This window comes from Ranitomeya imitator, chromosome 2, assembly GCF_032444005.1.
Source record: "Ranitomeya imitator isolate aRanImi1 chromosome 2, aRanImi1.pri, whole genome shotgun sequence".
NCBI classification, from domain to species: Eukaryota; Metazoa; Chordata; class Amphibia; order Anura; family Dendrobatidae; genus Ranitomeya; species Ranitomeya imitator.
Window position 1 is genome coordinate 393,627,894 of NC_091283.1, and position 22,420 is coordinate 393,650,313.

Genomic DNA, 22,420 nt, shown 5'->3' on the forward strand with positions numbered 1-22,420 from the left:
TCGCTGGACTCCCTGTAGACATCGCTGAATCGGCGTGTGTGACACCGATTCAGCGATGTCTTCACTGGTAACCAGGGTAAACATCGGGTAACTAAGCGCAGGGCCGCGCTTAGTAACCCGATGTTTACCCTGGTTACCATCCTAAAAGTAAAAAAAAACAAACAGTACATACTTACCTACAGCTGTCTGTCCTCCAGCGCTGTGCTCTGCACTCCTCCTGTACTGGCTGTGAGCGTCGGTCAGCCGGAAAGCAGAGCGGTGACGTCACCGCTCTGCTTTCCGGCCGCTGTGCTCACACAGACAGTACAGGAGGAGTGCAGAGCACAGCGCTGGAGGACAGACAGCTGTAGGTAAGTATGTAGTGGTTGTTTTTTTTTTACTTTTAGGATGGTAACCAGGGTAAACATCGGGTTACTAAGCGCGGCCCTGCGCTTAGTTACCCGATGTTTACCCTGGTTACCGGCATCGTTGGTCGCTGGAGAGCGGTCTGTGTGACAGCTCTCCAGCGACCAAACAGCGACGCTGCAGCGATCCGGATCGTTGTCGGTATCGCTGCAGCGTCGCTAAGTGTGACGGTACCTTTACTGTGGTCTTTGGAAGTAGAATTAACAAATCAACAGCAGGTGAAGAATTGGTTTCATTTATTTTTTACACTTGTACAGTATAAGTGATTAGATGACTTAATTCTTTGGGTCGGTGCGATGAAAGGCAATGCCAGATTTATATAGTATTTTTATGTTTCGCTGCTGTCATACACTAAAAGATGCAATATTTTGATAGCTACAATTTGTCCATATTTCGGCTGACAGAGTTACGTGAGGTCTTGTTTTTGTTTGGGATGAGTTGATGGTTTTATTGGTGCCATATTTGGGCACTTGACAGTTTTTGATTGCTTTCTATTATGATTTTTGGAAGGCAGAATTAACAGAAACCAGCAATTCAGGAATTTTGTTTGTTTGTTTTTATGCCATTCCACATGTGGTAAAATTGATAAGGTTGCTACAGGTTATGTTCACGCTAGGTGTTTTTTTTTCAGCATTTTTTTTTCTGCAGCAAAACTTGCACTCTTAGCATGAATGACGCAGCATCAAAAACGCAGGTTTTGGTGCATTTTTTGCTTTGTTTTTCAGGATCTCAAAGTTTAAGGTACCGTCACACTGACCAACTTCACAACGATATCGCTAGCGATCCGTGACGTTGCAGCGTCCTGGCTAGCGATATCGTTGTGTTTGACACGCAGCAGCGATCTGGATCCTGCTGTGACATCGTTGGTCGGAGACTCGGAGCAGAAAGTCCAGAACTTTATTTCGTCGCTGGACTCCCGCAGACATCGCTGAATCGGCGTGTGTGACGCCGATCCAGCGATGTCTTCACTGGTAACCAGGGTAAATATCGGGTTACTAAGCGCAGGGCCGCGCTTAGTAACCCGATGTTTACCCTGGTTACCAGTGTAAATGTAAAAAAAAAACACTACATACTTACATTCCAGTGTCTGTGGCGTCCCCCCGGCGTTCTGCTTCCCTGCACTCCTGCATCCTGTGTCAGCGCCGGCCGGCCGGCCGTAAAGCAATTACAGCGGTGACGTCACCACTCTGCTTTTACGGCCAGCACTTACACAGTGCAGGGAAGCAGAAAGCCGGGGGACGCGACAGGAATGTAAGTATGTAGTGTTTGTTTTTTTTTACATTTACACTGGTAACCAGGGTAAACATCGGGTTACTAAGCACGGCCCTGGGCTTAGTAACCCGATGTTTACCCTGGTTACCCGGGGACTTCGGGATCGTTGGTCGCTGGAGAGCTGTCTGTGTGACAGCTCTCCAGCGACCACACAGCGATGCTGCAGCGATCGACATCGTTTTCGGTATCGCTGCAGCGTCGCTAAACGTGACGGTACCTTTAGTTTTGCTTCCACCACAGAACCATGAACACGGGTCACCAATGCAAAGACATATGTTTATGAAAAAATACACATACAAATGTGATAGCTGGGGAAGGTAAATTGGTCTGAAATAGTTTACCTAAGACATTAGAAGTTCATTAAGCTGTAGCGATGTACAATAACAAATTATATTGTGGTACCGTGTTAGCCAGAAAAATTGATGTCAATACTTTTTTGCCCAATCATGACAAAAGTATTCTCGTAGTGATATCTTTATTGGCTAACCAGTATTTTCTGGTTGTCCAATAAAGGTATCACTCAGAGAATACTTTTGTCATCATTGGTCAGAAAAGGATTCACGTCTTTTAAGTTGTAGGACACTTTAGACTTTCACAGTTTGGCCTGCCATTGAGTTGCTCAGGTGTTGTCCAATTTCACACCTTATTAGCCAATGTTTAATTAAACTGTACTAATCCTAACTGCCATCTCAGGTAATCAAGACAAGATGGTAAACCTGGGAAAATCACAAAAATAAACGGGTTTCACATACTGTTCTACTTTTCATTAAGGTACCGTCACACTAGACGATATCGCTAGCGATCCGTGACGTTGCAGCGTCCTGGCTAGCGATATCGTCCAGTGTGACAGGCAGCAGCGATGAGGCCCCTGCTGTGATGTCGCTGGTCGGGGAAGAAAGGCCAGAACTTTATTTCGTCGCTGGCTCTCCCGCTGACATCGCTGAATCGGCGTGTGTGACACCGATTCAGCGATGTCTTCGCTGGTAACCAGGGTAAACATCGGGTTACTGTTAAAAATCGTTATCGAGCAAAAATATCTAATCAAGACTTAACCAGGTGCGTTATTCTTAAAAGAAAAATGTCATGATTTTCTGAAGAAAGTATAGTGGTTTATTGACTAGTCCACAGAAAAACCAAATTGCAGAAAACATAAAAGGTAGATGAAACAATTACAAACAGAGTGTCCATGTGTAGATATCAGCGCTTTTCTTGTTACTCATCTTTAAAAGGTAGAATGGTAAAAGTCATCTGTCTGTGTGAAGTTCATCATGGCATGGAGTAGCTAACAGCTGTTGTTCCTCGTGTCTTGTCCCATGTCCATGGAGAATGATGGTGAAGGAAGGGAGGTGACCGTCCCACGTGACAAAAGCCCCCACACCCTCCTAAGAGACGTTTATATATGTTCAACACTGATCACGTGTCTTCTGTATATGGAGTTAACTTATACTCTGAGCTACATACACAGAAATAGCTTTTGATAGTGTCAGCAAGAAACAATGTGCTCGGTACAGAATAAAAATAAGAATAATTAATATTTAACAGTTACTAAGCGCAGGGCCGCGCTTAGTAACCCGATGTTTACCCTGGTTACCATCGTTAAAGTAAAAAAACAACCACTACATACTTACCTACCGCTGTCTGTCCCCGGCGCTCTGCTTCTCTGGTCTGGCTGTGAGTGCCGGGCAGCCGGAAAGCAGAGCGGTGACGTCACCGCTCTGCTTTCCGGCCGCTGTGCTCACAGCGAGAGCAGAGAAGCACAGCGCCGAGGGACAGACAGCGGTAGGTAAGTATGTAGTGGTTGTTTTTTTTACTTTAACGATGGTAACCAGGGTAAACATCGGGTTACTAAGCGCGGCCCTGCGCTTAGTAACCCGATGTTTACCCTGGTTACCGGCATCGTTGGTCGCTGGAGAGCTGTCTGTGTGACAGCTCTCCAGCGACCAAACAGCGACGCTGCAGCGATCCGGATCGTTGTCGGTATCGCTGCAGCGTCGCTTAGTGTGACGGTACCTTTAAAAGCTCTGCAAAACCTGATAACTGTGTTATTCACCACCTATTGCTTTTAATGAGTGAAAATCGCTGAAAGAAGTGACATGCTCTATTGTGCAAAAAATCATGCAGAGGACAAAATGCTGATGACAAAAATACCAAGGTGTGCATGAGATTTCGGAAATCTTTGCTGGTACTGTAAAACGCAGCAGAATGTTTACATTAAAAAATGCCTAGTGTGAACATAGTTTTATTGTTCGGGTCAGTACAATTAACGATTACAGCAATACTACACTTATATAGTTTTGTCATGTTTTCGGCTTTTACACAAAAACATTATTTTTGCATTTCTTTTTTTTGAGAGCTATAACTTTTTTATTTTTCTGCAGACAGAGCTGTATGGCAGCTTGTATTTTGCAGGATAAGATGATGTTTTCAGAGATACCATTTTTATTTACATTCGTCATTTTGATTGTGTTTTATTCCACTTTTTGTTCAGTGGTATGATGATAAAGCATAGTTTTTTTATTAACTTGTTTTTTATTTATTGTTCTAATGTTTTTTGTTGAAGGGGTTAACTAATGGGACAGTTTTACAGGCTGGGTCATTCCAGACGTGTTGATGCCAAATATGTGTATGCCCAGTTGACCTCCTACCTGGCACTTCTCCTCGAAGCCAGATATATCCCCTTTCTCTACCTGAGACCCATACCATGTCTGAATCCATGCAAGAGAATTTATCCAAGGGATTTATTCTTAAGTCCTCCTCTCCTCCTAGGTTTTTTTCTTTGTGACCAAGAAGGAGGGTTCCCTTTGTCCTTTTAAAGAGTATCGATGATTTAACAAAATCATGATTAAGAACAAATATCCCTTTTTTCTTTGATTTTTGAGCTTTTTGACATAATCCAGGGAGTTAAGATCTTCTTCTCTAAATTGGGGCTTACATCTTGATTCGTTTCCATAAGGGCAATGATTAGTAGACGGCCTTCAACCCCTTACCGGCATCGGACGTACTATACCGTCCGATGCCGGCTCCCCTGCTTTGATGCAGGGCTCCGCGGTGAGCCCGCACCAAAGCCGGGACATGTCAGCTGTTTTGAACAGCTGACATGTGCCCGTAATAGGCGCGGGCAGAATCGCGATCTGCCCGCACCTATTAACTAGTTAAATGCCGCTGTCAAACGCAGACAGCGGCATTTAACTACCGCTTCCGGCCGGGCGGCCGGAAATGACGTCATCGCCGACCCCCGTCACATGATCGGGGGTCGGCGATGCTTGTGAATGGTAACCATAGAGGTCCTTGAGACCTCTATGGTTACTGATTGCCCGTCGCTGTGAGCGCCACCCTGTGGTCGGCGCTCACAGCACACGTGCAATTCTGCTACATAGCAGCGATCAGCAGATCGCTGCTATGTAGCAGAGCCGATTGTGCTATGCCTGCTTCTAGCCTCTCATGGAGGCTATTGAAGCATGGCAAAAGTTAAAAAAAAAAGTTTAAAAAAATGTGAAAAAAATAAAAAAAACATAAAAGTTTAAATCACCCCCCTTTCGCCCCAATCAAAATAAATCAATAAAAAAAAATCAAATCTACGCATATTTGGTATCGCCGCGCTCAGAATCGCCCGATCTATCAATTAAAAGAAAGTATTAACCTGATCGCTAAACAGCGTAGTGGGAAAAAAATTTGAAACTCCAGAATTACGTTTTTTTGGTCGCCGCGACATTGCATTAAAATGCAATAACGGGCGATCAAAAGAACGTATCTGCACCGAAATGCTATCTTTAAAAACGTCATCTCAGCTCGCAAAAAATAAGCCCTCAACCGATGCCAGATCACGAAAAATGGAGACGCTACGAGTATCGGAAAATGGCGCAATTTTTTTTTTTTTTTTTAGCAAAGTTTGGAATTTTTTTTCACCACTTAGATAAAAAATAACCTAGTCATGTTTGGTGTCTATGAACTCGTAATGACCTGGAGAATCATAATGGCAGGTCATTTTTAGCATTTAGTGAACCTAGCAAAAAAGCCAAACAAAAAACCAATGTGGGATTGCACTTTTTTTGCAATTTCACCGCACTTGGAATTTTTTTCCCGTTTTCTAGTACACGACATGCTAAAACCAATGATGTCGTTCAAAAGTACAACTGGTCCCGCAAAAAATAAGCCCTCACATGGCCAAATTGACAGAAAAATAAAAAAGTTATGGCTCTGGGAAGGAGGGGAGCGAAAAACGAACACGGAAAAACGAAAAATCCCCCGGTCATGAAGGGGTTAATACCCCTGTCACCTAAAGGTCATGTACTTAGAGGTGTTGTGTAAGGAATCTTCCATGTTTCAGGAGTTTGTTAATAATATCTTCCGGGACCCACACTTTGTTTCTGTGGTTGTGTATTGGGATGATATCCTGATATTATCTCCTGATCTTCCCTCCCAAAGAGAATACGTCCATCAAGTTCTGCATTGCCCCTGGGAGAATAACTTGTTTGCCAAATTGCCTAAATATCTCTTTGAAAAAAACTCCTTGCCTTTTCTCTGCTATATTGTCTGTCTCTAACCAATGTCTCAAAATAAATCCAGAGAATGTTTCTGCGGTTCTATTCTGGCCCTTTCCTCAAGGTCTGCATGCCATCCAGCACTTCATGGGTTTCTCCAAGTTCTACAGGCAATTTATCCCGCAGTTTTTTGTCTCTTATGACACCACTCTCTGCCTTAACCAAGAAGTTAACTGTGTCTCGGGCTTTCAGCTACAGAGAAGAGCCAAACCACAGCATCTGATTTCTCTTACTCCTGCACTGATTAGAAGCACTTCACCTTCATATTAAATGGTGCAGGTTTCTTTTAGCAGTGTATGAGTTAATCTGCTTAGTTGAGAGCTCCTGAAAGCTTTCCTACATTAAGGCCCAGCTATTCACTGTTAGCTACTTCCATCTCCTATATAATCTGGGCCCTGGTTAGCAATCCTGGTCAGAGGTAGCTTTTACTGCATTGCCGGAGGTTGTTGGCTGTTATTTCAGAAGGCATTTGGTGTATTTTTCTGAGACTGTTGCTAGGTTTTGGGTCTGTGATAATTTCCCTCCTTCTACATTGGTTTGACCCAATCCTCCGCTCCCTGGTGTATACCTCTGTTTGTGTGTGTATATTTGTATGATTGATATTTTCCTTTTATCCCTGTTCATATTACCATGTTAGTCTGGTTGGTGAATTACGATTCACTGCTAATCCCCTCTTCCCTAGATGGGGGAGGGGTACACACTGAAGGCGGATTGAGGAGCTAAGGCTAGGTACGTGGCCCCGGCGTCTTCACAATCAGATGTAATCCGGGGAACAGGGCGATGTAGGGCACCCCTAGCGTTGGAGACAGGGAAGGAGCCCCTGGTCCTGGGACACTCGACAAAAGAGCTGTGACAGCTGGCCTTCACGCATTTGAAAAAGTATCCCAGAACTACATAAATTATCTACTAATGGGAAATATATTTCTCCACTATCTCCACTATGTATGAAAATACATAAAAATCTGTAAATGAGAAGGTGTCCAAACTTTTGGTCTGTACTACATATATATATATATATATACAGTGGGGCAAAAAAGTATTTAGTCAGTCAGCAATAGTGCAAGTTCCACCACTTAAAAAGATGACAGGCGTCTGTAATTTACATCATAGGTAGACCTCAACTATGGGAGTGAAACTGAGAAAAAAAAATCCAGAAAATCACATTGTCTGTTTTTTTAACATTTTATTTGCATATTATGGTGGAAAATAAGTATTTGGTCAGAAACTAACAATCAAGATTTCTGGCTCTCACAGACCTGTAACTTCTTCTTTAAGAGGCTCCTCTTTCCTCCACTCATTACCTGTAGTAATGGCACCTGTTTAAACTTGTTATCAGTATAAAAAGACACCTGTGCACACCCTCAAACAGTCTGACTCCAGACTCCACTATGGTGAAGACCAAAGAGCTGTCAAAGGACACCAGAAACAAAATTGTAGCCCTGCACCAGGCTGGGAAGACTGAATCTGCAATAGCCAACCAGCTTGGAGTGAAGAAATCAACAGTGGGAGCAATAATTAGAAAATGGAAGACATACAAGACCACTGATAATCTCCCTTGATCTGGGGCTCCACGCAAAATCCCACCCCGTGGGGTCAGAATGATCACAAGAACGGTGAGCAAAAATCCCAGAACCACGCGGGGGGACCTAGTGAATGAACTGCAGAGAGCTGGGACCAATGTAACAAGGCCTACCATAAGTAACACACTACGCCACCATGGACTCAGATCCTGCACTGCCAGACGTATCCCACTGCTTAAGCCAGTACATGTCCGGGCCCGTCTGAAGTTTGCTAGAGAGCATTTGGATGATCCAGAGGAGTTTTGGGAGAATGTCCTATGGTCTGATGAAACCAAACTGGAACTGTTTGGTAGAAACACAACTTGTCGTGTTTGGAGGAAAAAGAATACTGAGTTGCATCCATCAAACACCATACCTACTGTAAAGCATGGTGGTGGAAACATCATGCTTTGGGGCTGTTTCTCTGCAAAGGGGCCAGGACGACTGATCCGGGTACATGAAAGAATGAATGGGGCCATGTATCGTGAGATTTTGAGAGCAAACCTCCTTCCATCAGCAAGGGCATTGAAGATGAAACGTGGCTGGGTCTTTCAACATGACAATGATCCAAAGCACACCGCCAGGGCAACAAAGGAGTGGCTTCGTAAGAAGCATTTCAAGGTCCTGGAGTGGCCTAGCCAGTCTCCAGATCTCAACCCTATAGAAAACCTTTGGAGGGAGTTGAAAGTCCGTGTTGCCAAGCGAAAAGCCAAAAACATCACTGCTCTAGAGGAGATCTGCATGGAGGAATGGGCCAACATACCAACAACAGTGTGTGGCAACCTTGTGAAGACTTACAGAAAACGTTTGACCTCTGTCATTGCCAACAAAGGATATATTACAAAGTATTTAGATGAAATTTTGTTTCTGACCAAATACTTATTTTCCACCATAGTATGCAAATAAAATGTTAAAAAAACAGACAATGTGATTTTCTGGATTTTTATTTCTCAGTTTGTCTCCCATAGTTGAGGTCTACCTATGATGTAAATTACAGACGCCTCTCATCTTTTTAAGTGGTGGAACTTGCACTATTGCTGACTGACTAAATACTTTTTTGCCCCACTGTATATATATATATATATATATATATATATATATATATATATATATATATGCCTGTATATATGTTTTCACGAATATTTGAGCCCAGAGAATGGATCAATGTCCATTTTGCAAGCCGGTGAGAAAATCTCACTGTACGGATGCCATACGGAGGTTTACATGCGCAAAATACGCAGCCACACCCTGCCAACAGATGACATACGGATCACTGTTCAGGGAACATTTCTGCTTATATGGTCTGAAAAAAATGGACCGTATTTTATACGTTGTGTGTGACTCCAGCCTTAGAAAGATGTAGCCAGCAGGAATTTATGGGCGTAACAGAAACGTGAACCTTCTGTGCCGAGCAGTGTTATTTGATCAAACTAAGAGTTATGATAAAAGATCAATACACAGAGATGATGGGGAGCACGGAGCATGCTCTCTCAAGTTGCCATGTTGTTTTACTGTTGTTTGTTTTTTTTTAGATAATTTCATACAAGTTCTACATTTTTTTTTTTTTACTTTTGCAATCTTTTGTTTCAGGGTAAACATCTGACCCATATTAATACGACAGAGACGCATGTGAGGGGTAATGAGCGGTGTAATGAGGAGAGTCCTACTACAAATAACCGCCAAGGTCAGTAGCAACAACTAAATGCAGAGAAGTCACAGATTCTTCTCCATAATTCTGTGTTGAATATTTTAGGGTTTGTTCATACAGATTATTGTTTCAGATTTTACCCTAAAAGATTTAATTGCTTAAACTATAAAAGAAAAAAAATACACACACACACTTTTTCACATTTTGTATGGTTGTCTATTCTGTATACACAGTCTTGTATAGCACCGATCACTGTGGATGTCTCTAAATTTACTTTTGAAGCTTGGCAGTGCCGGAGATTCAAACTCTGGACCCCTGATATGGAAGGCAGAAACATTACTAGTGAGCCACAGGCTGCACTGGTTTGTACAAAATACATTTTTTATCCTTAAAATATTAGCTGTCACGGTCAGCTGCAGCCGCAGATGTGGCCCAGCCCATAGACGCCCCCAAGCCGACCAACCTCAGAAGGCGTGGGGCGCGCGTCCCCCGGGGACGCAATACGGACCCTTTAAACCGCAGAGGGGGACCGGGGCCTACCTGAACTAGGGGAGGGCAGAGACCGGGGTTCTGTGGCAGCTGACCATGTGGACAAGGAAAGAGACACGTAGGACTTGATTACACCGCACAACTTCAGGTATAGAGAAAGTAAAGTTTACTAAAGTAAAGTCACACAGTACATAAACAAAACATGATGATGTCACGCTTCCGATTCCACACCTCAGAAGGGTACCACCCAGTGGACCCCAAGGCACCAACGGATCACGGAGGCACACATAGGCGGGACATCAGGACCCAGGCAGGACATCAAGGTACAAGAAATCCATCAGGATACAGACAGGACATCTGGACTCAGGAAAGACCTCAGGACATCAGGACACAGGCAGGGCATCAGGACACAGGAATACCGGATAGATATCTGGGACATTGGCGTGGCAGCCCAGGTCATCAGCTGGGACACTGGCGTGGCAGCCCAGGTCATCAGTTACATCAGGACATAGAAGACGGATAGACATCTGGGACAATGACGTGGCAGCCCAGGTCGTCGGCTGGGACACTGGCGTGGCAGTCCAGGGCATCAGTTGCATCAGGATATCAGACACAGGGAGGACATCAGGACATCAGGGAACAGACAGGATATCAGGAAATCAGGGTACATGAGGTCATCAAGACACAGGCAGGACATCAGGGCACAGACAGGACATCTGGACCCAGGGTCACCGGCAGACATCAGACAGGAGTCGTTTGGTTCCAGACATCCGACACGACCTACAGGCACCACCAGAGACATCAGGCTCCAAGCTCCAGACAGCGGTCATCAGGTTCCAGACTGCGGTTGTCAGGCTCCGGGCATCGGACCTAGGAAGGAACTCAAGCGTGATGGTGCAAACACTGCCATACTGGACATGAGCCAGATGGGGTTAACACCGCATGGTAGTCAGAGTAGTAGATGCTCAGCAGAAACACCGGTTTCAAGAGTCTCAAAGTCACTGAGAGAGAGGCTCCAGATGTAGAGGGATTCCAGGAACATAATCACAGCAGACACAGTTCAGACAGGGTCAGGTACAGGATCAAGGATTCGGGCCTGGATATACCGCCTCCAGGACAGGCGCCAGAACAGGACAAAACAGGAATCAAGGCAAGGACTTTGGTACCAAAACATAGACAGGAGAGGTGCAGGAACACAAACACACATAGCAAAGTTCAGGAGCTTTGTGAGTAGCTCAGGCCCTGCCCATAGGGCAGGGGAACTTTATGTATGAGCTGCCCCTCAGCAATTGGCTGGGGACAGCATTTAAAGTACACACCCTAACCCTGATAAAAGCAGGGAAGGTGTGGCCGCGCACACCCTAAGCACACACAGAAACCATTACAGCACACACAGTGCAGGATCTGAGGCTCAGGGCACCTGGCTGAGACTGCATGCACTGAGCCACGTAGAAAGTCATGCACCAGCTGCAAATGACCTCACAACCCGCGGACAGCTTCACAGCAGCAACCAGGGACCGCACATGAAGAAGCAATGCAGCAGGGCAAATACCTAAACACCCATGTACGACTGCGCAGCAGAGCAGGGAACTGAAAAGGCTCCATCCAAATAACAGCCAGCAGTATCCCAGCTCAAATTAGGGGGAAAAGAGTAACCAGAAACAGACAGAACGGCATGACATTAGCATTCCTCTTTGCAAGTATTATGCTCTTGTATATAAATAGTGCAATTGTCTTTAGAATTCTTAAAAAGGACACACACCAGAATTAAGATGGACCCCATAATAAATGGATCACTCTGCTTCTGATGAAAAAACTAGTTGCACTCAGATGTCATCCGTGTTGTCATGTGAGTGCTGTCCATTCTTCACATAGCAGTTGATATTAGAGGCATTGACCAAGAAGAAAAACTGGATTTTACACAGATTGGAAAAACAGACACAGGGACCAAAAATGGTTCGAATATATTGAAATTTAAACTTCCTGTCTCAATAAACTTAGTGCCTGCTGTAATTGTGTACGCATCGGCTTACTAATATTATAACATTTGTGTTTAGTGCCGCATGCCATATAATCGACTGTGATGTGTTACTACAGGCAATAACTTAGCTTATGGATACAGGGAGTTACCTGGATCTATTCACATGGTCCTCCCTTGAGTCACTCTGCCTTTTACTCATTTATTGAATTTTTGTTAATTGCATATTATATTAAAGTTTTCTTTCATATGAGACATTTTTGGTTAGTTGGGTATTCATATGCAATGTATATCTTACAGCCCCAGTGTCTCCTATTTGATGTGTATCCTCTAGAATCATAGAATGGTAGAGTTGGAAGGGACCTCCTGGGTCATCTGGTCCAACCCCCTGCTCAAAGCAGGATTCACTAAATCATCCCAGACAGATGTCTGTCCAGCCTCTGTTTGAAGACTTCCATTGAAGGAGAACTCGCCACCTCTCATGGCAGCCTGTTCCACTCATTGATCACCCTCACTGTCAAAAAGTTTTTTCTAATATCTAATCTGTGTCTCCTCCCATTCAGTTTCATCCCATTGCTTCTAGTCTTTCCTTGTGCAAATGAGAATAAAGATGATCCTTCTACAATGTGACAGCCTTGAGATATTTGTAGACAGCTATTAAGTCTCCTCTCAGTCTTCTTTTTTGCGAGTGAAACATTCCCAAATCCTGTAAATGTTCCTCATAGGACATGGTTTGCAGACCGGTCACCATTCTGGTCGCTCTTCTCTGAATTTGCTCCAGTTTGTTGATGTCTTTTTTAAAATGTGGTGCCCAAAACTAGACACAGTATTCCAGTTGAGGTCTGACCAAAGAGGAGTAGAGGGCAAATAATGACTTCACGGATCTAGACTGCATGCTCCTGTTAATACATCCCAGAATTGTATTTGCCCTTTTTGCTGCTGCTTCACACTGTTGATTCATGTTCAGTCTGTAATCTATTAGTATACCCAAGCATTTTTCACATGTGCTGTTGCTTAGCCCTATTCCTCATATTCTGTATATCCTTTTTTCATTTTTATTGCCCAGATGTAGCACTTTGCATTTTTCCCTGTTAAAAATCATTCTATTAGTTGCTGCCCACTGCTTCAGTTTATTTATATATTTTTGAATCCTCTCTCTCTTCTCTAGTATTAGCTATCCCTCCTAGCGTTGTGTCATCAGCAAATTTAATCAGTTTACCCTCAATTCCTTCATCTAAATCATTAATAAAGATGTTGAACAATGCAGGGCCCAGGACAAAGTGCTGTGGTACCCCACTTGAGACATTCTTCCAACTGGATGTGCAGTAATTTATGACCTCTAGCCCCATAGACTTCAATGTGATGTATATTCAGCAGTCTGTGTCCCATATGTGATGTGCATACAGCAGTCTCAGTATGTTCTATGTGATGTATACATCAGTTTTGTTTTTTCCTTTGTGACACATAGAGCAGACCTCCCACTGCTTGAGTTATATAAATGTTACTTGAGCAGTGTTGAATTTCTCACTGTGAGGAGACATGCAGTGTAATATACATCTATGTTCGGTACAATTTCCTGCTGTGAGTTATTTTCAAAACCTATCACAATTAGTTGACTGCCGTCCAGACCAATGCAAACTTGGAAAAGCAGTTGTAAGTGGCAACATAATAAATACCATTTAATATCACAGCCTCACCAAAGAGATGCAGCTCCAGCCATCACATTAGAGGTGAGATAATAAAATGTTTGACCAAATTTAGCAGGATAAATTTCAAGTTGATAGTTTTGTACAGCCCTCGAATGATGGCATAAATATCCAAATGAGTCTTGGAAAAAAAAAGTTTCCCCACCCCTGATATAACTGGTAATGATTGATGACAGGCAAAATGAAAAATGAACCTATGGAAAAGACGAATCCAACAGAGAAGTGAAAGAGTGAAACCGCGCAACCTGGAGGCTTAACATCATAATCTAATAGTCCTTGCTTTGTGCTCTACTTTCTTAGTCAATTGATAATTGATTTGTATTACAATTTGCATGAAAATGTATACATTATATGAAATTGATATGATTTCAATTAAGTGTTCCAAAGACATACTGATAGGGATTCTAGATTGTGAGCCCCATCGGGGACAGTGATGATAATGTGTGCAAAACTGTAAAGCGCTGCGGAATATGTTAGCGCTATATAAAAATAAAGATTATTATTATTATTATAAGTGTTAATGAAAAATAATAAAATCACTTTTATTCTTAGCAGATGACTGTACCAGGAGCTCAGAGGGACATCTGATATTTTCCGATTTTGCAACAGATGATCATGGTATCACAGCAGATACATATAAAGAACATGTCATTATCTCAGATACACCTCCAGCCGTTCTTAGAAAAAATCTTTCATCTGATCATTTTCAACAGGTCGTTTCTTCACCTTCATCAATGACCGATATGCAAAACAGAAGTCATAGACATATTGTTAAATATGAACTAGGGGAAGGGGAGAAACTGTTTTCCTGCTCAGAATGTGGGAAATGTTTTAATGATAAATCAGATCTCGTGATGCATCAGAAAATTCACACAGGCGAGAAGCCATTTTTATGTTCAGAATGTGGAAAATGTTTTAGACAGAAATCACAGCGTGTCAGAACTCGCACAGAGGAGAAGCCATATTCATGTTTAGAATGTGGGAAATGTTTTAGCGTGAAATCCAAGCTTGTTACACATCAGAGAATTCACACAGGAGAGAAGCCATTTTTTTGTTCAGAATGTGGAAAATGTTTTATTCAGAAATCACATCTCGATATACATGAGAGAATTCACAGACAGGAGAAGCCATTTTTATGTTCAGAATGTGGAAAATGTTTCATAGAGAAATCACGTCTCATTACACATCGGAGAGTTCACACAGGGGAAAAACCATATTCATGTTCAGAATGTGGGAAATGTTTTCAAACAAGCTCATATCTTGTTGTACATAAGAGAATTCACACAGGGGAGAAGCCATATTCATGTTCAGAATGTGGGAAATGTTTTAAAACTAAATCAGAACTTGTTGTACATCATAAAATTCACACAGGAGAGAGGCCATTTTCCTGCTCAGAATGTGGGAAATGTTTTATATTGAATTCACATCTTGTTAGACATCAAAGGACACACACAGGGAAGTAGCTATTTTTCTTTTATCAAGTAAGAAAAAACAAAAACAAAAAAACGGAAAATAATTTGAGCCATATGATTATCAGAAAATGTATACAATTGCCAATGATTAATTGTTAATGAAAAGCAATTAGTATCCATATAATACACCTATGTGTGTGAAACATAACATTTGCATACATAACTTGTCTGATGTTGCTCTCTTCTGTTCGATGTGACATCTGCAATGAAGAATGCTGCTGTACATGATCAGGACAATTGCCATCCAACATCTAGCCAGTCTGTTAAGTAATTTATATATGTTATGTATATAATATTAAGGTGTCTGTCACGATGGTGTTTGGACTGTGGGCGCAACTAGTTCCCTAGAGCCTCTCTTTCCTGTCCCCCAAATTACTCCTGAAGGTGGAGAAGCCGGGTTCTCATGTCTTGCTATGCTCCTATATCTACCCTGATCTGTCCCCTTTCCCACCCAGAGTAGTAGGAAGCTGATGTATATAGGAAACACTAACCACACAAACAAGGGAAGACAGACAGGGATACATTAAAATATCAATCATACAAAGTACAACTCCAGAACCAGTTAGTAAGAACAAACACTGACAATTCCTAAGTGCCAGAGGCAAGCTTATATAGCAGAGGGGAGTGGCCAACATTGAACCTCTGAGACAGTCCAAGTAGGATAGCTCCAGGAGCTTGAAGTGAACATATTAACCCTTGTGCTGCTTGCAAGGAAAAAACCTGCACTGTTTAATACGATGGTGAAATACTTCTAACCAGTACAGACGTGCGTGAAACCAGACACTGCGGTCTTCTGGCCCCTCTCTGTCACGGTATCCCAGTGACAGTGCCATTAGTCAAAGTCTAAATACATGGAATCATGGGAACATTTAAAAACAACATTGTCCAATCATGTGTGAATGCAATTTAACCCGTTACAGACCAGGATACAAAATACAAAAAGACAAGTATACTCAGCCTGTGAGATGGAAGTTGAAGCTGAGAGGAACCTGCAGATGTGTCAGTTATAATCATACAGAGTTCTGCAATGAGATTAGGAGAGCGGCCATTATAAATCACACTGGTAACGCTCTCTTATATTTAAAACAAGCTCTGGAGGGAGAGTTATCTTCCAGACAACCTTCTCCCCAGTGCCTGGAAAAGGTCATTTATATAAAATGACAAAAGATGATTTCTCAACAACAAAGCAGCATTCTATAACCTGTATGCCCATATTAATTTCTTAGATAGGTCAAAGGTGCTGACCGATTCCCTTCAAGTTCTATTTTTGTATTGAATCAAATACTTTCATTAATTTGCATTTTATTGCATTAAATATGTAAAAATCATACAATGTGATTTTCTGGGTTTTTGTTAATCTTTCTCTCACAGTTGAAGTGTACCTACGATAAAAATTACAGACATCTCCATTCTTTGTAGGTGGGAAAACTTCCAAAATTGGCAGTGTATCCAATGCTTATTTTCCCCACTGTATATTGGCATCTTAGATGCCTATACAGTTGAAAGCAATGACAGAGAAAGGAGCTTCACCTAATACTCCCTCTCCCATTATTCCCCCTCTGCATCTGACGTGTCAGCACAGTGGGCACGATGACGTCATTACAACGCACCCACTGTACCTAGATGTACAGAGATTCTGAAGACTCCATAAAGAGACCAGAGCAGCGGGGAAACAGGCAGAGGTAAGTATTTATTTTTTTAATGTGTGGCCTATTATACTGCATGGACCATTATTTGAGGCCATTATGCTGTATGGGGCACTTTGTGGGACCCTTTATACTGTATGGAGCACTGTGTGGGGCCATTATACTCTATGGGTCACTATGTGGGGCCAATATACTCTATGGGGCACTATGTGGGGCCATTATACTGTATGTGGCACTATGTGGGCCCTTTATACTGTATGGAGCTAAATTAAAGCTGCACTCTAAAGCGCTATAATAGTTAAAGATTAGATATATGAAATTGGAACTACATTACTGCTGTAGAAAACAGGTTAAATAATGAAGTTACTTAGCACACAAATTGGCAAATTCATGTGAGCCCAACAGTCAGCAACAAGGCATACATCTTTTTTGGGAACCTACACCTCTCCCGGGTTAAAAACTTACAACTATATGGGCAAGCAGGGGCAAGATCTGTTTAAAAACTCCTTAGGCTGATGGGAGGAGAGCTCAGTCAGAAGGTATGTACTACAAATATTAAAAAACTAACTAACGAGTATACCGGTCAGTTTTTTGATACTGTATGGATCACTACATGTTGCCATTTTACTGTATGGAGGACTATGTGGGCCCATTACACTGTATGGTGTTCTATGTGAGGCCATTACACTGAATGGAACACTATGTGGGGCCATTATACTATATGGAGCACTCTATGGGCCTATTATTCTGAAGCCATTATATTGTATGAAGCACTATGTGAGGTCATATTCTGTATGGAGCACTATGTGGTGCCCATTATACTGTATGGAGCATTATGTGGGCCTATTATACTGTATGGAGCACTGTGTGTGCCCATTATACTGTATGGAGCACTATGTGGGCTCATTATACTGCATGGAGCACTATGTAGGGCCATTATACTGTATTGATCATTATGTGGATCCATTATACTTTATGGAGCACTGTGTGGGCCCATTATATTGTATGGAGCACTATGTGAGGTCATTATACTGTATAGAACAATTTGTATGGTCATTATACTGTTAATGGCAATATGTGGGGCCATTTGTTAGGTGTCGAGTTCCTGCCGCTGCACAGGGGGAATCTCGAACCATGTCCTCTGAGGTCTTCCATTCTTCCCCAGCCGCAGAGTAGCCTGCTTCGCAGAGACGTCGGTCCCAGCGTCTTGCTCAAGCTGATGCTGAGCATCTGGTTACTGCTGCCACCCCAGGTTCAGCTACTGTAACCAGCATTATTCAGCGGCGAGCAGATTCTCCAAGTCCTGCTTTTTGTCAACTGAGCATGCCGGTGGGGCGACCTCTCATTGGAGGTTGGGGGTCACATGCTCAGGTCCTGAAGCGGCCCTGATTTTACCACTGAGAAGGTCCCGGAAGGACACAGCTATAAAAAGTTTGCATGGCTGCTCGGCCATGTGCTAGTGTAACTCTAAAATCATGTATGTGTGGATGTGTGTATGTAATCTGATGAAAACTCCTAATTGATCCCCTTCCCTAACGTTGTTGATTGAGTGTGGGTGATTGGAGCTAACTAGCGCCAGATTGTGCCACCCAGCACAAGGCACAACAGTACTGCGTCTATAGCAGCATCTGTCAGAGCGGCGCCGTGTGCAAATAGTGCACTTTTTTGGCCCAAGCTTAGGGTGGTGAGTGGTGTCCGCCAGAAGTGACTCCTGCTTTTCTGGATGTCTGTCCAGATCATTGGCTTCCGTAACTTGTCTCCACGAATCTCAGAATGTTAAGGCTGATGTTTTGTCTCGTAGTGCTGTCCCAGAATTGAGGGACAAAAAACTAGTCAAGGTTCTTGATTATTGGGGAGGGGTAGGTGCTTTGAGGGCAGATCTCAGACACCACGTTCAGGATACTCCTGAAGATACTGAAGAGTATGTCCACAACTACAGAGCAACTGCCAGGGTTAAAACCTCTCTTCAGGTCCCAGTGGGATTTTTCTCGTCTAGCGAGGTTCTTTCGCGGCCCTGCACTCACTTATCAATGGACTTTGTCACTAACCCGCCTAACAAAGGACATTCAAAATCCTGAAAGCCGAGAATACAGAAATAGCATTTCAGGACTATAAAGATCTAAATAAGAAATGGAAAAAAAGAAATCAAACTAGCAAAGTTATCTATAGAGAAATTTTATAAATACATAAATGCCAAAACAAAAAAACAGATTGTATCAGCCCCTTAAGAGACAATAATAACAACAAGATAATTATAGAGGACAAATAAAAGGCTGAGATATTAAACAGGCATATTTCATCTGTGTTCACCAATGAAAGATCCAGGGATCTTTCAACAAGGCAAAAATCAAAGTTCACCATCTGTTATAACTAGTTTTACACAAGAAGAATTATGCATGCGTCTGAGCAAATTAAACATTGACAAATCCCCCGGCCCAGATGGCATTCATCCAAGGATACTGAGGGAATTGAGCTCAGTAATTGACAGACCAATGTATCTCATATTCTTAGACTCTCTTGTAACATGTGGTGTCACAGGATTGGAGGATGGCTGATGTGGTACCAATATTTAAGAAAGGTAAGAAGGTGGATCCAGGCAACTACCGTCCAGTAAGTCTGACATCAGTATTGTGCAAAGTTTTTGAGGGCATTATAAGAAATGACATGCAGAAATATATTGCAGAGAATAATATAATAAATGACAACCAGCATGGATTCATGAAAAATACGTCATGTCTAACCAACATGTTGGGATTCTATGTGGAGGTAAGTGCAAATCTGGATGTTGGTACTGTAGCTGATGTGATTTATCTGGACTTTGCAAAGGCATTTGATACTGTATCACAATGGTCTTATACTGAAGCTACAAAACCATGGACTTGGGGGTAACTATATAAAAATGGATAAGGAATTGCCTAAATGACAGGAAACAGAGTTGTCATAAATGGTGCGTTCTGTAATGGGATATAATCAGCAGTGGGGATCTCAGGGATCTGTGCTAGGACCGATTCTTTTTAACCTCTTTATTAATGACCTAGCATATAAGATTGAGAGTAAGGTGTCAGTCTTTGCTGATAACACAAAACTATGTAGTACATTAAAATCTGACCTTGGCATTAAAATATTACAAAACAATCTGGACAAGATGACTGAATGAGCAAATATTTGGCAAATGAGATTTAATGTAGATAAATGTAAAGTAATGCACCTAAGGCCGGGATCCCACATGCAAGAAATACGGCCGAGTCTCGCAGGTTAATACCTGGCACTGTCGCCGGCACTCGGGAGTGGAGCATGCGGCCGCATAGCAATACATGCAGCCACACGCGCCACTCTTGAGTGCCAGGTATTAACATGCGAGTCTCGGCCGTATTTCTCGCATGTGTGATCCCGGCCTATGACAGAATAATCCTATTGCTGCATATACATTAAATGGGAGTATACTCGGGACTACAGAACAGGGGAAGGACTTCGGTATTCTGGTTTCAAGTTAGCTGAGCAGCAGAAATCAATGTCAAGCAGCAGCCGCAAAAGCAAACAAGATTATAGGGTGTAAAAAAGAAAGATAACATTCAGAGATCCCAACGTGTTGTTACCCTTTTATAAATCACTTGTGAGGCCACATCTATGAGATCAGGTTTTGGGCTCCACATTTTAAAAATGATATTCAGAAGTTAGAGTCAGTTCAAAGGTGGGCAACTAGATGATTACAAGGGAAGGAAGGCCTCTCAAATGATGGTTGGAGAAGTTGAGTTTGTTTAACTTAGAAAAAAAAGACGTCTCACAGGAGATCTCATTTACATGTATAAATATATGTGTGGTCAGTGCAAAGTAGTGGCACATGACTTATTATTTCCAAATACTAAGGACCAGGGGGCACTCATTACGGGTAGAAGAAAGGTGATTCCAGCAGCTAAATAGGAAGCATTTCTTTATAGTTGGAGCAGTCAGAATGGAGAATGCCCTACCACAAGAGGTAGTAATGTCAAACGCTATAACCGCTTTTAAAAAAGGGTTGGATTATTTCCTTAATACATACTGTATAACATTGTCCGTTATAATTAAATTAATGACAATATGTACAATTGGTGGAGGAAGGTTGAACTTGATGGACCTAGGTCTTTTTTCAACCTATGTAACTATGTAATTAATGCCAGGAAGAAGGTAGAAGGGATTCTTCTGGTAAGCAGTGACGGTCAAAAAAGGTACCAACTGCAGACGTAGAAAGGCCACTGTCTTTAGGGTGGGTGAATTTATTTGGTTATCCTTGAAAAATGACATCTCAAGGTGGCTTCTAGGATGTTTGCTCCCAATTTTTTAGGTCATTATAGAATTACCAAAATTTTGAATCCCGTGACGGTTAAGCTTCAAATCCTTGTAGCTTGGAAAATCAGCAATTCCTTCCATTCTTCCCTTTTTAAAGAAATTTGAAGGACAACTGGTCCCGAGACATTATGGAGTTGAATCTGGAGGGGGATTGGGAGTATGAAATTGAGACGGTTCTAGGATCCAGGCAGCACAGGCTCCATTAGCAGTATCTCGTCAAATGGAAGGGTTACGTAAGGTCCCGAAGATAACTACTGGACTAATTTAGATTGTCTGCATGCGTATTGTCTAACATTGCCTTAACTTATATTCTATAGCGGTAATGCAATTCCTTTGCATACTATAGCATTTCAGAGTGCAACATTAATTTGTAAGTTACATTTCAAGTGGCTCTCTTAACTTGCAACTGTTCACATTTGTCTTTCTGTTTGGAAGTGACGGTCAGACTTTTGATATAAATTAGAGAGTTCTATAAGGGTGAACGTTTCTGAGGGTCCAGTGGCCCCTTGTAGAAGGGGGGAACTCCAAGACTCGATCAAGTGACCTCTGGATGGTGGTCGGTTTCCCTCTCTGTTGAACCACATCCTGTGTTGTCTCTCTTCACTGCTGATAATACACTTGTCTTTGCTTTGTCGCGTTGCTTCTATGCAGGTGTTTTCGCTTCCTCATTTGGTTTGCCTACCACATCTTGGGAGGAACTATTTATTCTCGAGATGAACTTGCAGTTTTTGCTGGCAATATCCCAAGTTTGATGGTGTTTGGAGATCCAGCTTCTCAGCTAAGGTTTATCTTACCTGACTCATCTCCTGTTGCTTTTGCTACATCCCCAGTACCCTTTTCTTAGTTTTAAGGTCTGGGAGGTTATTCTGTTTGTTGGTTCTTATTTTTTCCTGTATGTCTGTGCGAACACGTCCTTAGCCCAGCTTCTCAATCTCTGCTTGTGTGCATTCCTTTCTGTGGTTGTTGTTTTGGAGTACGCACTGTATGTAGTTTAGGGTGAAGTTAAGGACACTCGGGGTCAGCAAATTTCAAATGAGGATGCAATTGCGTAATCTTAAGGTGCCATCATTTGCATTCAGGCAGGGACAAATCAGAGTCAGGTTAAGGATTGCCTTGTCTGAATAGGAACCTGTGGTGTTCAGATTTACCATCTCCCCTGGTTTGTACATAACCCTTGTGTCTTAACACCCATCATCCTGACTGACTGGGAATACCACCTTCCTACCATCCTGACAGAGTGGGGATACTACTCTCCCACCATCCTGACAGAAATCATTGTTCTCAGCAGCACATCGCCTGCTGAAAACTGGAGATATGCTGCTGGTAACGATATTGTATGAGGACAGATGAATCTACTAGTGATTGTTCTTTCTCCATC

The 22,420-nt window shown here is 42.5% G+C and overlaps 1 protein-coding gene across 1 annotated transcript in view; it reads left to right on the forward strand.

The window, feature by feature from the left end:
• Positions 1-22,420, forward strand: part of LOC138666657 (zinc finger protein 850-like) — a 137,545-nt gene that overhangs the window by 21,685 nt on the left and 93,440 nt on the right. The window contains exons 6-8 of the mRNA XM_069754847.1: positions 9,368-9,461; positions 14,151-15,057; positions 18,452-18,575. Coding sequence (XP_069610948.1) covers positions 9,368-9,461; positions 14,151-15,057; positions 18,452-18,575 — 1,125 coding nt within the window. The remainder of the gene's footprint in view (positions 1-9,367; positions 9,462-14,150; positions 15,058-18,451; positions 18,576-22,420) is intronic.